The sequence below is a fragment of the Copadichromis virginalis genome, linkage group LG19 (genome assembly GCF_057382275.1).
Source record: "Copadichromis virginalis isolate Kocher_CV1m ecotype Utaka linkage group LG19, C_Virginalis_male_GT1.1, whole genome shotgun sequence".
Taxonomy (NCBI): Eukaryota; Metazoa; Chordata; class Actinopteri; order Cichliformes; family Cichlidae; genus Copadichromis; species Copadichromis virginalis.
Genome location: NC_140636.1, coordinates 13,675,058 through 13,692,106, shown reverse-complemented (window position 1 = coordinate 13,692,106; position 17,049 = coordinate 13,675,058). Strand labels below are relative to the sequence as shown.

General features: G+C 48.2%; 1 protein-coding gene across 2 annotated transcripts in view; it reads right to left on the bottom strand.

The window, feature by feature from the left end:
• Positions 1–11,260: 11,260 nt before the first annotated feature.
• Positions 11,261–17,049, bottom strand: part of eipr1 (EARP complex and GARP complex interacting protein 1) — a 49,945-nt gene continuing 44,156 nt past the window's right edge. For both annotated transcript variants that reach the window (XM_085441701.1, XM_085441702.1), the window contains 2 exons: positions 13,935–14,102; positions 11,261–11,565 (listed from right to left, as the gene is read on the bottom strand). In XM_085441701.1, coding sequence (XP_085297827.1) covers positions 11,391–11,565; positions 13,935–14,102 — 343 coding nt within the window. In that variant the 3' untranslated portion in view covers positions 11,261–11,390. The remainder of the gene's footprint in view (positions 11,566–13,934; positions 14,103–17,049) is intronic.

Genomic DNA, 17,049 nt, shown 5'->3' with positions numbered 1-17,049 from the left:
ACATCCCGTCATCCACTTCCTGATTGGCTGTTCAAAGGAGGACAAATAACAAACACGCCTCTGAGTCAGGCCTCCAAAGCCACGAAAAAAAAGAGTGCCTCCATTCCTGACAGGCAAACACGGCGTGGAGACGAGCGTGAGCGTGTTCACGGGCTCACAGGGCCGATATCACAGCAAAGGTTCACTGCTTCTCTCCGTCACCTGGGCTCCTCTGTCCTCACCTGATGTCCTGTCAGAGACCCAAATGTCAAGTGTGTGTGTGTGTGTGTGTGTGTGTGTGTGTGTGTGTGTGTGTGTGTGTGGTCAACTGGGCAAAGAAGACAGATCTGGGTCAGGCGGCTCCCACGAGTGTGTCCGAGCGCTCTGCGGCAGATGACATGTCTGATATGAGCGAGTGAGCAAGGAGGAGAGAGAGAGCAGCATGACAGAGGAACAGCCGGGGGGTCAGAGGAGGACACACACACACACACACACACGCACGCACGCACGCACGCACGCACGCACACACACACACACACAGCCCTGCTGCCTGGTAGCTCATCCACATGCATCAGTGCGTCAGCGCTATGACAGTCACGCAGCGGTGTGTGCGTGCAGCACAGACGAGGAGAAGCACTGAGAGCAGGTAACGTGCAGAATACAGTATGTTAGCTCACATGAGAAAAAGGTATCGCCAGATTTATTCACCTGAATAAACCAAAACAGGAGCCGAGGCTGAAGCGAAGGCTGGACAGGAAATGTCCGCAGTTCATTCATCAGAGCAGCGAGAAGAGTTTCAGTTTCAGGCCACGTGTGTTTAACATGAACAGGCTGCAGCTGCAGCGAGCTGAGGCTGGTGATGCTGCAACACCGTTTTCATACGGCGTTTTTGGAGGGCGCCATCCAGAAGACTCTGGGGTCATTTGTACAATATGTACAGTGGGGCAAAAAAGTATTTAGTCAGCCACCGATTGTGCAAGTTCCCCCACTTAAAATGATGACAGAGGTCAGTAATTTGCACCAGAGGTACACTTCAACTGTGAGAGACAGAATGTGAAAAAAAAATCCATGAATTCACATGGTAGGATTTGTAAAGAATTGATTCGTAAATCAGGGTGGAAAATAAGTATTTGGTCACCTCAAACAAGGAAAATCTCTGGCTCTCACAGACCTGTAACGTCTTCTGTAAGAAGCTTTTCTGTCCCCCACTCGTTACCTGTATGAATGGCACCTGTTTGAACTCATCATCTGTATAAAAGACACCTGTCCACAGCCTCAAACAGTCAGACTCCAAACTCCGCCATGGCCAAGACCAAAGAGCTTTCGAAGGACACCAGGAAAAGTATTGTAGACCTGCACCAGACTGGGAAGAGTGAATCTACAATAGGCAAGCAGCTTGGTGTGAAAAAATCAACTGTGGGAGCAATCATCAGAAAATGGAAGACATACAAGACCACTGATAATCTCCCTCGATCTGGGGCTCCACGCAAGATCTCATCCCGTGGGGTCAGAATGATCATGAGAACGGTGAGCAAAGATCCCAGAACCACACGGGGGGACCTGGTGAATGACCTGCAGAGAGCTGGGACCACAATAACAAAGGTCACCATCAGTAACACACTACAACGGCAGGGAATCAAATCCCGCAGTGCCAGATGTGTTCCGCTGCTGAAGCCAGTGCATGTCCAGGCCCGTCTGAAGTTTGCCAGAGAGCACATGGATGATACAGCAGAGGATTGGGAGAATGTCATGTGGTCAGATGAAACCAAAGTAGAACTTTTTGGTATAAACTCAACTCGTCGTGTTCGGAGGAAGAAGAATACTGAGTTGCATCCCAAGAACACCATACCTACTGTGAAGCATGGGGGTGGAAACATCATGCTATGGGGCTGTTTTTCTGCCAAGGGGACAGGACGACTGATCCGTGTTAAGGACAGAATGAATGGGGCCATGTATCGTGAGATTTTGAGCCAAAACCTCCTTCCATCAGTGAGAACTTTGAAGATGAAACGAGGCTGGGTCTTCCAACATGACAATGATCCAAAACACACCGCCCAGGCAACAAAGGAGTGGCTCCGTAAGAAGCATTTGAAAGTCCTGGAGTGGCCTAGCCAGTCTCCAGACCTCAACCCCATAGAAAATCTGTGGCGGGAGTTGAAAGTCCGTGTTGCTCGGCGACAGCCCCAAAACATCACTGCTCTCGAGAAGATCTGCATGGAGGAATGGGCCAAAATACCAGCTACTGTGTGTGCAAACCTGGTAAAGACCTATAGTAAACGTTTGACCTCTGTTATTGCCAACAAAGCTTATGTTACAAAGTATTGAGTTGTATTTTTGTTATTGACCAAATACTTATTTTCCACCCTGATTTACAAATAAATTCTTTACAAATCCTACCATGTGAATTCATGGATTTTTTTTTCACATTCTGTCTCTCACAGTTGAAGTGTACCTCTGGTGCAAATTACTGACCTCTGTCATCATTTTAAGTGGGGGAACTTGCACAATCGGTGGCTGACTAAATACTTTTTTGCCCCACTGTACATACTTGTTTGTGGGTCTGCAGTCATTCGAGCTCACGTTTTCCTGCCTGTTTGACCTCCTGCTGCGTGTCACGGGTCCAGACAGAGGTTGACCGGTGCAACACTTCAACAGTGCAGTGCAAACATCAGTGAACCCTCCTTGTGTTAGCCTTAAAAATGAAAGAAAACAGAGACTGAAGCTGGCTTTATTAGTCTCATATGTGACGGAGCAAATATGACATGTGGCTCATCAGCCTCCGGTTTCCCCTCCACTTGCCACGAGGCAGTGAAGGAGCGTGAGGGGAAAGGAGACGAGGCGGAAACTGGATCAGGAGAAAATAAAAGAGCACAAGACGTGATGCTGAGCTGCTGCTAGCTGTGGAAATGCAAACAGGAAAAAAGGAAGGAAGGTGTCTCCCATCTGGGAACACCTGGCTGTCCCCTGTGGACAGGTGGAGGTGAGGGTGTTGCTGCCCACCCCCGAGACCCTGGAGCTACAAAAACACAACAGATAGTTACAGGGCAGACATTCGGTCTCCTTTAGGACCAAACGCATCTGCAAACTCGACCTTTGCTTTAAAGTAGATCAAGTCTGCTCTAATTTGTCATTGGTGGACCAGAGCAGCTTTGTACGACTCACAGCTCACAATAATCCTTCTTTATCTGATTCTGGGCCTCAGTTCATGCTTCGTCTGAAACAAGCTCCTCCCTCCTATAAGCCAACGTTCTGATTGCCCGGCCTTCATAATGGGTGGGGCTTCTGGGACAACCTTAATAGAGATATCCCCTCTCTGGGACGTCATACAGATCCATGAGTAGAAAAACTGTGATTCAGTGAGTGTTTGAAACCATCTGCAGCATGAACATCGAGCTCAGTGGAACAGGAAGCAGGAAATATGACAACATGTTTGTATATAATCCTGCTGTTTCTATCAAGATAGAAACGATTACACTTTCAAAGAGTCACCTGTGACATTTTTTCTTTTGTGTTCGCCCAAGTTTTGTACATTTGTTGGATTTTCTGATTTTCGACTTCCTGAGAGGCCTAACATTTCAAATCAAATCCGTATTTTTGTACCTGTCAGAGCTTTAACGATCAATAGACTGAGCTCTAAGTGAGGTGAAAGTTTTACCTTTTGGACAGGTAAATAAGTTACAGTCCAGAAGCAGCAGCACTTTATAGAAATAGTTTCTGAGTCAGAAGAATGTTACCGGGGGGGAATCAAAAGGAAGTTGGTCCATCAATCAGCCCATCCCCTCACTCGACAGAACAGCAGAATTATTTTGTAAGAGCAAAGGAAATGGAACAAAAAACACCGTTTTTAAAATCAGATCAGCCTGTATGGACTTGATGTTGAGCGATCCCTCACTGAGAGCGCTTTTCAACACATAATAATGAATGACACACCAGGTCGTGGAAATAATACTCAGCAATCAGCTCAAACCACCAAAGTTTTGAAAATCCATCATTAATTCACCATGGGCTGAGCGTTCATGGAGCTCTGAGCTGTGCAGCTCGGGCTAAATTGGTTTTAATGGATTTCATGGGGTGCCGTTCGAGGGCCGTTTGATTGACAAAGAGGTTTGAGAGTCGCCGTAGCCCCTGCTCTCGCTCTGTCCCCGAGCTATGCACCATTGATCAAACACATACAAACTGTCACTCTGTATTGCCGGGATGCCAGTGACGAACTCAGCAGTCACTTCAATCATTAGTCAATCAGCCTCACATCCAAAAGCTGAGGTCACAAAGGGAAGCACAAGGAGGATGTTGCGTGTATTTCTAGCTGGTTCAAGGCGAAAACAAAAATAATTAATTCATGTTATATGAAGAATTTTGGTTTGTTAAGATTTTTTTCTGGCATGTGATAAGAAAAAAGGGACAAAAGCATGTGGACACAGTATTTTTTAGCAATGAAGCAAACTAAGGTTCACCAAGTATGTTGGTATCAGACAGTTTTTCCATGTTAGTGGGGTTCCCTCGGGGCAAGCACGGCAGGCAGAGCATGCCCAGTGAAATCTAAAAATAGACATAAATTAAAAACTAACTGAATCTAATTTCTCTAACTGAAAATTCATTAAAGTTTCACTGAACATGGATGAAAATTCACTTTTACACACTCAATTATGATTGAAATAATACAGAAAGTGATGATCGACAGGAATCCAACAAATTAAACCTGATAGTCGCGTTTAATTGAATCAATGTTGAATTTTGAGATTTATCGTTTTTGCACCATGATTAACAGTGAAACTCCACTGACATCATCACTAAGAAAATAGTATACTTTCTTATCTCCAGCCAGGATAAATGTTTTAGTGATGTTGAGTAAATATATTTAACCTATTAAACATTAGAATCTATCTAATGCAGGCGTGCCCAATCCCAGTCCACGAGGACCGGTGTCCCTGCAGGTTTTAGATGTGTCCCTGATCCATCACAGCCGATTTAAATTGATAAATGACCTCCTCAACCCTCATGGACTGGGATTGGGGACCCCTGATCTAATGTTTAAATAATAACAGACGGCTTGACATCTGTGAGGAAGTTGGGGTTCTGTCAGGGCAAGCAAGGCAGGCAGTGCTTGCCCAGTGAACTACAAAAGATTGAATCCTCCTGTCTCTGCTATTTGCCCTGACCGTCTCAGTTAATGGTACAGAATGGTACGGCTGCACCAGAAGTCATAAAACTTGCCAGTACTTAAAATATTTGTGAAACCCTTCGGTGACAGTTGAAACATACTTTTATAAAGCATATGAACGTGTAAAGATTGTATGGTATTCATGTATTTTGTGTCAAAACAGTGTACATTCATTTAGCAGCCTCGATCACACAGTTTCTACAAACACAGTAAAGAAACACACTTTTTATTTGTAGTAAATAATTGAATCAATGACAGATGCTACAAACCAAAGCAGTTACAATCAGCCACTAACAGCTCCAACATCATTGTGAAGTTTGCGGACGACACTACAGTGGTGGGTCTTATCACCAACGGTGATGAGACGGCTTACAGGGAGGAGGTCAGCGCCCTGACCCACTGGTGTCAAGACAACCATCTCACCCTCAACGTCGCAAAGACAAAGGAGTTGATAGTGGACTTCCGGAGGTGCAGAGAAGTACACACCCCCATCACCATCAACGGCGCTGCTGTGGAGAGAGTGAGCAGCTTCCGGTTCCTTGGCGTACACCTGGCTGAGGATCTTACGTGGTCAGTACACACAAACAAAACAGTGAAGAAGGCGCAGCAGCGCCTCTTCTTTCTCAGGAGACTGAAAAGATGCGGCATGAGCCCCCGCATCCTCAGGACCTTCTATCACTGTGCCATTGAGAGCATCCTCACTGGATGCATCACCACCTGGTATGGCAACAGCACCGCCTACAACTGCAAAGCTCTCCAGCGAGTAGTGCGGTGCTCTGAACGGATAATTGGAGGTGAGCTTCCCTCCCTCCAAGACATCTACAGGAAGCGGTGCCTGAGGAAAGCGGGGAGGATCATCAAGGACTCCAGTCACCCCAGCCATAAACTGTTCAGACTGCTTCCATCAGGAAGGAGGTTCTGCAGCATCCGGTCCCGTACCAGCAGACTGAGAGACAGCTTTTTCCATCAGGCCATCAGACTGCTGAACACATCATAGACACCTCAGCTTCACTACTGGAACTTCAACATTATGCACTCCACACTGTATATAAATGCCACTTGTTTTGCACATATTCAACTCTGTATATTTTATATATTTTATTATTATTATTATTATTATTATTATTTTATTTTATTTTTTTACTATTTAATTTGTAAAAATGTGTATACACACACACACACACACACACACACACACACACACACACGTAGGAAAATATTTAGTATACACATCCAGAAATGCATACACTATTATATATTGTACATATATTTATTAGTTTCAGGTTGGCCATTCTTGTATTTTGCTCGTTTGTGTTGTTGTGTTTGCACATCTCTGTTGCTTGTGGGGCTCGCACACAAGAATTTCACTCGCATGTGCTGTGCCAGTGTGCCTGCACATGTGATGTGACAATAAAAAGTGATTTGATTTGATTTGATTTGATGATTGTACCTCTTTGTCTCCAGCCAGGATAAATGTCTGGATGTGGATTAAAATATATTTAACCTTACTATTGAACATTAGGCTCAGTAGGTTCATTTATTTAATCAACATTATTAATAAGTTTAAAGCAAGGTTAGAAAAACTGACCTGTGCACGATGAGACGAATCACGGCAGATATAATGGACTCATAATGCCCCACAGGTAAGAAGGCGTCTTATGGCTGGTTTGACTTGATATCTGACAAAAAGTAATCCTTCTTTATGTTCAGTGACATTAACAATGGTATCTGTTAATGAGTGATTTTTGTGTGAGTGTGTGAAGTCGTGTTAAATGTGTTTGAAGTAACAGAGAACCTGCGTATGGACGTGAACTACAGCTGCAGAAACCTGCAGAGCTGCACGGCTCGTGGCGTGGACGTGTTTCGATCGGCAGACCGCAGATCACAAACAAATCACTTTAAAGATTAAAACCAGAAAAAAGAAGAAACAAACCAAACTTGGTGATTTCAACAGTTTACAGACCTCTGCCTGCACAGATGCACGTGCACAAGTCGAGGGAGAAAAAACAATCGTTTTATTGTAACATATGAACAAGCAGCTTCTCCTCTCCAACCTACCATCAAATAATCCAATCCAACATTCAACCTATGACCCGTGATGTCCTTCAACAGCAACCGCCTCTCAATCTCCATGGAGACACCACGAGGGCACAGGGGGGCGAGTGTCGGCACTGGACATGAGAAATGAGCGCAATTACGCCGTTTGAGAGGTAATTACATGTGCGTCGTGGTAGCGAGGCCCATAAATAACCCTGGATCTACTCTGTGTGCTTGTTCAATAATTGAAGAACAGCAAGGTGGGAGAAGGGAGGTGGGCGCACGCCGCAGCGCTATAGCTCATCATCCATTGTGGTCCCTTTCACCCCGGAAGAAAGGAGGGTCGGTCAGCCAGACAAAGCCGGACAATGACGAGCACCGAGGCTACGAGCCGGGCCGAGGGCGCTCCTGACAGCAGGCTGGAGGACAGAAGAGTCACAGAGACTGGAGAAACAGCTTCAGGCACTAATACGTGTCCCAACAAAAGGTCCATACAGTTTTAAAGTGCTGGGAAACCCACAGTGGGCCACAGTGGACTGTAAGGGCTTCCTTCTAAACCTAAATACAGACTCCTCCTGTAATTTTGATGGCTTAATAGTCTCAGTTCTAAAGCACTTTATCTCCTCCGGAAGCGATAGGATGGTAAATAAGTAGCTTACGGCACACACAGGAGCTTTTCCCCGACTACAGGGTGGTTGTCAGTGTTAAGTAGCTATCCTCGCACGCTCTGAGCTAACATCAAAAGTGATGGGACCGCGTTTCAGTGGCACTAAGAGCCTGAGAGTCCCAACAAAGAGCTCCCAGCAGCTGGGTGCAAGGAGGTTAGCGTCTAACAGATTTCTTCCCCTGTACAGAAAATCCCCGCACATTTCAAACCCTTTGTTTACTTTCAGTCGTCCAAAGGCTCATCTCTGGGTTTCGGGGGCGGGGGGCACCATCTTGAAAAATGATCATCCCCCTTCGCGTTGCTTTGCAGCGTGCGGCTCAGGATTCACAGCGAAGCGCTTTTAAAAGCACAAACGTAAAAGCGGGATCTGCACGAGTATCAGTGAGCTCGCCGTGAAGCCCCGGAGGACCACGCGTGGCCTCTCCTTCTTCTTCTGCGCACATAAATAATGGTGAACGTACGTTTGTCTGCTCCCGCGGGCGCCTTCCTCAGACCTCTGAAGTCTCTCCTGCTCTCCGTCGCTCTGTCTTCCTGCAGAGAGCGCCGTGTTTGTGCATAATTTTCATTTCGAGGGGTCACATAAATTCTCTTCCATGCAAATGAGTCGAACTCTCAGAGGTAATAATCACCTGAAAGCCCCGCTCGCGCTCACGCTCATAACACACACACAAACACCCCAGGTGGCTCCATATCGCATTGCTGACATGAATAAATAATTAAATGAAATCCCATTTTTTAAAATTTCATTTCCACAGCAGCCCAATCTAATTCCGCCTCCACCCTCGGAGGACGACGCCCGGGTGACCCTCAGGTACAATTACCTCCATTCAAGGCAAACACTTGTGTTTCAGGAGCATTTCCTGTGTAACACATGACACACGCAGCAGACGGCACGCGTGGTATTTGCAGGAGGAACAAAGACGTGCAGTCATCACGTCTCTGTGGCAGTTTCCTCCTCGGTTTGATTGCAGAAGCTTCAAAAACATACTTCTGTCATAGGTGCGGAGAAAACGGCATCCCGTTTCCCGGCGTCGTGAATATTTCAGCGGTTATCCCCGTCTCCTGAGTGACTGCACTAGCACGCATGAGGCTCCCGGCAGCCACAGCAATGCTGTCACGTCGCATCAGGGTCAAAAGGGTCGCGACCCGAGGAGGCCCAGGTGGCCGCCGCGTACAGCGCCTCGGTCACGTGACCTGCAGCACTCCATTCGTGTCGAGGAGCAGCTTCAGGATGGGAGACATCAGCTTCACACCAATAAGTGAACACAGCTGCCTTAATTCTCATTGGCTCAGATTCAACAAGCCGCTGGTCCACGATGTCATGACATCATCATGACATCATCACACATGCCGTATCCATCATGAGAATCTCAGGATCCACAGCCCAAAGGCGCTTAGATAGACAGACTGAACAGACTAATACACAGAGGTCACACAGAGGTCACTCGGGGAGGCGGTGGAGTTGCAGTTTGGCTGTTTGAGCTTCGGTCGTCTTTGTCGTGAGGCGTGTGGATGTGGACACAGCGCAGTTAAATAACCAAGAACTAAGACGTCACTCTGCTGCAGGAGGCCGACGTGGCAGAAACGCTCACAGGCAGGAAACAAAGAGCACGACGAGGAGCTGAGGCTGTGACGCACTGATATAACAGGAAACAAACAGAGCTGACGCTAATCATGGTGGACGAGACACAGGAAGTAAAAGTAAATATCTAAATGTCACCATCAACTTCCCCCTCTGGGAAAAAAGCCCTCTGAGCGCCCTGAATCAGCGTCGTTCTCCGTTGGAAATCTCTGTGGACTCACCAGGATCTGCCTCCTTTCCTTCAGTGAACTCGTCCCCAGACCTGGAACGAGCTTCCATGTTCTCCTTGTGTCCTGTCTTTGCATCATCGGCTCTATAACTATTGGCTGAGCTGACCGTGACATCACCCTTCCAGTTTGAAAGACCTTCCCACTCTCGGGTAACAAGCGTGGTTTCTGGTCTTTGGTGGAGGTCTCGGCTTTGTCCCGGTGCCTTTTTGTTCTTATATGAACCAAAGGATCCAGGGACGGCCTGTGTCCACGTCACGGCATTCTCAGGATTCGGTGGTTTTCCTTTTGAAGGATGGCTCGGTGTCTCTTTGTTGGTGATGTCATACTATGATCACATCGTGAGAATCTGACAGCCCCTCAGTCAGAAGACCTTTGGTGATCCTCGCTGATGCCCTCCAAACTGGTGCGGACGATGGTGGAGCAGGTGGAGCTGGATCTTGATGCTGGCAGAACAGCCACAGACTCTGGGCGGCGTTTGACTCGGAGGAGGCTCAGAGTTTGATTCTGGAAACAGAACCGCTCTGAAGAAGAGGATTAAGTGTGAGAAAGCACGTGAGCGGTTTGATGTTGGAGGGTAATGACAGATCCCTGCTTCACCCACCAGCTGACATCACGTGTTCTTGGCCGGGAAAACGCCGCAGGCTGTAAATAGCAGCCAAATATGATGCAGGTTATTCACGCTGTCAGCACGCATCCAGATCTCCACATCGACCATCGATGCATCACAGCTAATGTAATTTGTCGCAGGCATACTAAAAAGGTGCTGTCATCGATTGGCATGCAAACACTCAGCGGTTATTAGCAGGCGGATTGACTGATGGGTCAGAAAGCTGCATTCATAATTTCATACTGTGTCACACTCGCCCTCACACGTCTGCACGCGACAGGAAGGAGGCGACGCTCACTGTCCCTCTGCATCTCCACCCTGATCCCTCTTCTTAATAATTGACTGCGGGGCAACGAGGCCTCCGAGTGTGTGTGTGAGCAGCCTCTGTGATTAGACAGATGCATACGTTGAGTATTCAGCCACAGCTCTGCTGGCGCTGACTGGCATACCTAATGAAGTGCACGGCTCCTCCTTCATTGTGTGTGTGGAGCTGTGATGGTTGGAGTCGAGCTGCAATTAAAAGGCCCGTCAGAGCCGTCTGAACTGTCGCCGCCATCGATCGGCCTCGGCACACACTGTACGAATCCACAGAGAGGGGAGGACTACGGCGTGGGCGGCAGGGGAGCGAGGACCGAAGTTAGAGGAAGCGGAAATATTTCCTGTTCTGATGCTGGTGCGCTGATGGGCCAAAACCACAGACTGTATATAAAAGATGGAGGTAGCCACAGTGACATCACTGCTTAATGACATCGCATTGTTAAGACGTGTGGTGTGTTTTGTAACTTTTACACCTTTAATTAAACTGAGTCGAGTTTAGACTAAAACTAGCTTACATGCTGAAATTATGACAAGAACTAAACAACACTTTTGTTAAAGATTTGTTGTCACGAAGAAAAGACGGCGCCGTCTCAGCCGTGTTTGGATCTGTAGCCCTGCGTACCTGTGACCCCGCCCACTGACGTCACAGCCAACGTTAAAGAAGCACACAAACACAAACTTCATCCAACGGCCAGTTTTTACTTCTAAGCAACACAGATATTTTTTACAGTGGTCAGCATCAACACAGCCTGTCACACACAGACACACACACACACACACACACACACACACAGGCAGCACGACCCCGCTCAGAGCAGGATGCGGTATTTGAGGGCGCGCGGGACTCTGTTGATGACGAGCCGTCCGTCATAACTGAGTGAAGCAAAGAGCCACGGGTCGGCCGATGACCACTCCGCCGCGTACACGCTGTCCTCGTGCTCCTCGTAGGTGGACACCACGCTGTCTTTCAGCGGCTCCTTACCCCTGCGGCGCGCACACACACACACACACACACACACACACACACACACACACACACACAGGTGAGCTGTGAAATACCAGGCAGCCTCATTTGTCTTATTTTCACTGAAAGGTTGACTTAGATAATGTTTCCAACACAATGATGGGCAGTATCCATAGAAACAAGCATCATGAGGTCAGCAGCAGCATCAGCACCACGAGTGCCGACAGAGACGCTGCTCTGAACGCTGGAGGAGCAAATCTGTCGCCATCAGTCAGAGCAAGGCACCTTTGACCTGCGAGGTTCGAACCCGCGACCGTTCTGATGTGAACCTCAGTGTTCCCGGCTTCATCGACTCAAACCTTCAGGGAACCTTAAACCTATTCAGAATTGGAGGAATCGGCATCCCGGCGTCGTTCACTCAGGTCGCCGTGTGACGTGAGCGTTCCTCCCTCCATCGCCTGTGTGTTTAATTCTTCTATCGACTCGTGTTCATGGTACGAACGCCTGTTTGTACCTAAATATAATAACACAGCAATAAAATCAATAATGCAGGAAAAATACGCACAACGCGACTTTATGGTCGTGAGCGCGCAGACGTTTGGAGATTCTCCCCACTTAAAAAAAGATGAGCTGCTGAGTGTCTGTGAGGTCACTTCCTGTCTCGACCTGAGATGATGGTGGCTGAGCTGTAAAGCAGCGCTCTCTTCCTGCCGCCGCACAGACTAAATCAGACTTCAGCGTTAGCGCCGTCCCCACTTCCTCCCGAGCCCGCCGCTGTTAGCGCTCCTGAGGGGAAATCCTGACATCATATTTCATGTTAACCGTTTCACGCCGGCTCGAGCGGCTCCCTCCGGGCTGTGCCCCGAAATAAAATCACTCCTCAGCTCATCACTCGTGCGGATCCATCAGGAGGAGAAACGGGGACGAGCGCGTCTGATAAATACTCAGCCCGGCGCCAGTTAGTCTAACGGACCGGAGGGTTTAGGTCTCGTGTCATTGGATGGACACCGCCGTGACATTTGACTGTTTCAGGGGAGCAGCAGGTACGCTGATGATGTCACCAGGCACGCCTCTGCAGCCTGCACGTGCACGCTCGTCAGGGTCTTTGTGGCCTGTGTTCATGTTTTCAGTCAGGCTGTGAGCTAAACGCTGCGCAGCAGACGGAGCGCCACGGCGATGAACGTAGCAGTCACAGCAGTCTGTCAGATCGTTGTGGTTGCAGGGAGGTCGCCGTCCTCTTTTTGGTCTAGTGTGACTGAAGCTCCCCAAGCCCCGCCCACAATCAAGCCTCTGTCATTATTATTATCTTTATGGTCGAGTCTAATTCCTGCACACGCCGTGAGGTTTGCCTTCACGGTTCGACAGTAAGACTGAACAGATCCTTTTCACCAGAAACAAAATGTACAGTCTGAAAAAAATACCCACAAACCCACGGGAGGAACTGTGGAGTGGACACGCAGCGCACAGACGAGAGGGTCAGCGGCTGCAGTGGGAGGGTTCAAACTGGAGCTGAGTGCTGGTGATTAGGAAGGAGAGCTGATAATTGTGGATGAGAGTCGGTCATTGACGATGAGAGGCGGCAGCCGAGGCTGAGAGGGGGACTGGGAGCGTAATGGATGGAGGACGGCGGCAGGTTTGGAACCATTACAGACGATCTCCCTGCTGTGTGGGAATCAGCTCTAAACGCCACGGAGAAAAACTCCTGAAGTGTTTGACAGCAACGCATTTTTAATGTTTCCACTTTTATCACCGCGAGCGCCGCAGAGCCGGAGAGTTCAGCCCATCAGCTTTCATCTGAGAGGATGATTATCAAATAACGCGCTCAGAATATGCCGCGCTCGCGTCATCAGGCTCCTGATGGGCTCCTGACAGCGTGCCTTTACACAGAGCTGATGTGAAGGATAACATCGCAGCATCGGCACAGAGGTCAGAGTTCACGAGGGCCTGGGGAAAACTCAAAGATGTGAATCCAGAATAATAAAGTTGCACCTGATCATGTTTAAAGGAGGTGTGGAGAAGGAAATAACATGATAGCAGCGCCGATCAAACACCTTTAAACCCCGCCCACGCACGTACAGATCACCTGCAGCTGATGGCTGTTTGCACAGGTGTCCACCCTCCCTCCTCTCACACCAACAGAGGTCACGTGAGGAAATAATAGCGTGTTAATAAGAAGGCCGTCCAAAACCAAACGGACCCTGAGGGCGGCGGGAAGCGTGCCGTGCCCCCGACGGCTGCGTTAGGTTAGTCACAGTCACTCAGACGCCGCTGCAGGTACGGCGAGCTTTAAGCCTACGGCGGCTAACCTCTGACCCCTAACCCAAGGTTTTGCAGTGTTCCATCAAAGTCATGTGACCTGTCTGAAGTCAAAGGCAGTGTTCTCTCTTACTTGTCCTCCTGGTGAAGCTCCTCCCCCTCGCTGAGCTCCTCGTCATCCACCAGGTGTCCAAATGGCTCCGAGGAGATGGACACCATGTTGGAGAGGATGAGGCGGCTGTCGCTGCTGGCCGTCAACACCAGCTGGTCGTGGCTGTGGTTGTAGCGGACGCTCCAAACCCTGAGGCCACAGGTCTCTTTTTAAAACTTGTGTTATTAGTTTTAATCTTTTAACTTTATGCATCAAGCAAAAATTGAATTATATGCAACATTCACTGACTGGAAGAAATTTGTTTAATACTTAAACCTATTTTCTGCACATTCCAGCACATAAAATATATATATATATTTTGTGTTTACACTCAGTCTTTCAAATAGATGCAAGTAAAACACAGCAGAAATAAAATAAAGTCAAAGACTCAGCGGTCCTTTTGCTCTATTTTCATCTGTAAAGCAGGAGTGGGTAGGCGGAGGTTTACCCTGGTGCAGGTGTGCCGCGGCGGTCAGTGGAAGAATCCACGAGTTTCTCTGTGTATTTCCCATTACGTGGTAGCTACTCGGTGCTTGCTTGGAAGTTTAGGGTTTTTTTCGCTGTAAAAAGTTTTCTTCCCACGCACAACGGACACTAATGTTTTTGTCACTTTTCAACTCAAAGTAAGGTCAGTACTTCCACGCTTTAAACGCTGCACGCTCATACTCTCTCCCGCACTCGATATATGATCCACTGTTGATCTGCACACAGCTGCTGTCACTAACGGCGCACTCGCTTACGTCACTGTCATGAGACATTCTCGCAATAAAATCACGGTTTTAGTAACGCAATAACACAGCGTTCCTACGGGAAAGTAACGGTAATCTAATTACCATTTTTGCAATAGTAATCCCTTACTTTACTCGTTACCTGAAAAAAGTAATCAGATTAATGCCCATCTCTGCCTATGATAGATCCATATTCTGTAATATATCTGTATTATTGCTAAAGCACTTAAAGTAATCTGACGCATTTATTTGACTTTAAGCCCAAAGAGTCGATAAACTGAGACGCACTGATGAAGTGACTCCTCCTTATCTTATATTATCATCTCTCACAGCTGTGTGGTTTCACTCGCCCACACACCTGAGTCTGACCTCGGCACCATGTTGGGCTTTGAACCAGCAGGAGGTCCCCTTCAGTCTGAAATGAGCTAAGTTTTCCAGCAGCACCGGGGAGCCAGGCGGGCTTTAGAGGAGCGGCGCAGAGCTTCCCAGCAGTAACTGAGCTCGCCTTAGTGGGAAGGACATCATGGTGACAAAACCTGAGGACCAATCACTGGTGAACGTCTTACATTAGCCCCTCCCATCCCTGTGTTTTTGGTGTTTTTTTGTAGAGAGGGGCTCTGTGCCTGTATTTGTAAGAGCGCTGCGTGTGAGAGCCAAACGCTCGGACCAATCGTGCGTGAGGAGACCACACGAGAAGCTCCTGCATCCATCTCGTTCACGCACTCGCGCCCACACCCATCATGCGGTAAACACGGCGACTCCACAGTGTGTCTCTGCGAGCGTTCACGTGCCAGCAATAGGGATTCTGTTCCTCGCGGCCGACGTCTGAGCTTCTCATGAGCTGATGATATCATAAATGATGCTTTCTTTCTCTCCTCCCCACCTTTCCCCTCGCTCTCTCTGATTGGTCACTCCGACTCCCGCCTTGCTCTCTCTCTGCGAGCCCGGGGGTGCAGCTCAGAGTCCCAGTTCCCTCACAGGGAGGGATTGAGGGATAACCGAGGCTGTTGACAGAAAATCAGCCACGGCCACGCCGTTCCCCGCGCTCCCCTAATCCGCTTCCCTGCTAAAAAATAGTCCCTAATACCCCCAGCAGCCCTGAGGCCATATCCTGACTGCGCTCCGAAAAACGAGCACACACACACACACACACACACACACACACAGACACACACATGCACTACACAAAAGATGCGTGAACATGCAGAAACCACACACAGAGATAAAAAGAAAACATGTCCAAAAAGACAGATTAGATGCTCACGCACGCGCGCGCACACACACACACACACACACACACACACACACACACACACACACACACACCTACCTATATCTCGTATCACAAGAGATCCCATCTGCAGCCATGGATATGTTTGCCAACTCTACTTTGGTTTGGAGATAACGGCTGCTCTTGAGTGTGTGTCTCTGTGTGTGTGTGTGTGTGTGTGTGTGTGTGTGTGTGTGTGTGTGTGTATCAGGTAAGGGTTGGTGTGCTGCAGCAGTAGCCCAGTTTGGCTCTCAGACACACTGATCATCTATTCAGCTCACACACACACACACACACACACACACACACACACACACACACACACACACACACACACACACACACAGAGCGGACGACCCCGAGCAGGCTGGGTGGCGCTGCGCTCCGGTCCTCAGTGACAAAGCGAGTGGCTGCGTGTTTAATTAGTAATGTGGGCGTGACGAACTTTTTCTGCAGCGGGAGCGGTCAGGCCGTTTCATTAGCTGGGAGATAAAGGTGTTAATAAAAGCAGGAGCCAATGAGCAGCACGGCCATGTTTCTCCTCACTGCGGCTCAAGTGTCCTGCGACTAGGGATGGGTATCGTTTAAGTTTTATCCGATACCGGTGCCAAACCGGTACTTTTGAAACGGTGCCGGTGCTCAAACCGGTGCTTAAAGAATGGAGAACACAAAATTGGTCCAAAAACCTCTCATGTTCAGCTGGTTTTTCGTAAAAAGATAACAATGTTAGCCTTTTCTGCAGCTATGGGGCATATATGGTATCACTCTTGGATGGAAGCAGTGCTTAAACAATGGAAAAAACACAAACTTTGTCTAAAAACCTCTCATGTTTAACTGTTTTCCACTTTTTTTTGGTCATTTTAGCCTTTTTGGCCAGGGTGAAGGGAGTATCTGCCATCAAACAAGTAGACAGCCGCATGTAACTACGACGGTGTTTGCTAGTTCACCTTACATGCATTAATGTAATAACGTGGTTAGCCTACTCAACGTAAATTACACACGAACAACATTAAGCTACTCACGCAGAGAAGAACGGCTGCTGCTGCTGCCATCATCATCCGTCATCATTTCTGCTACACTGGCAGGGCTAGGAGCCAGG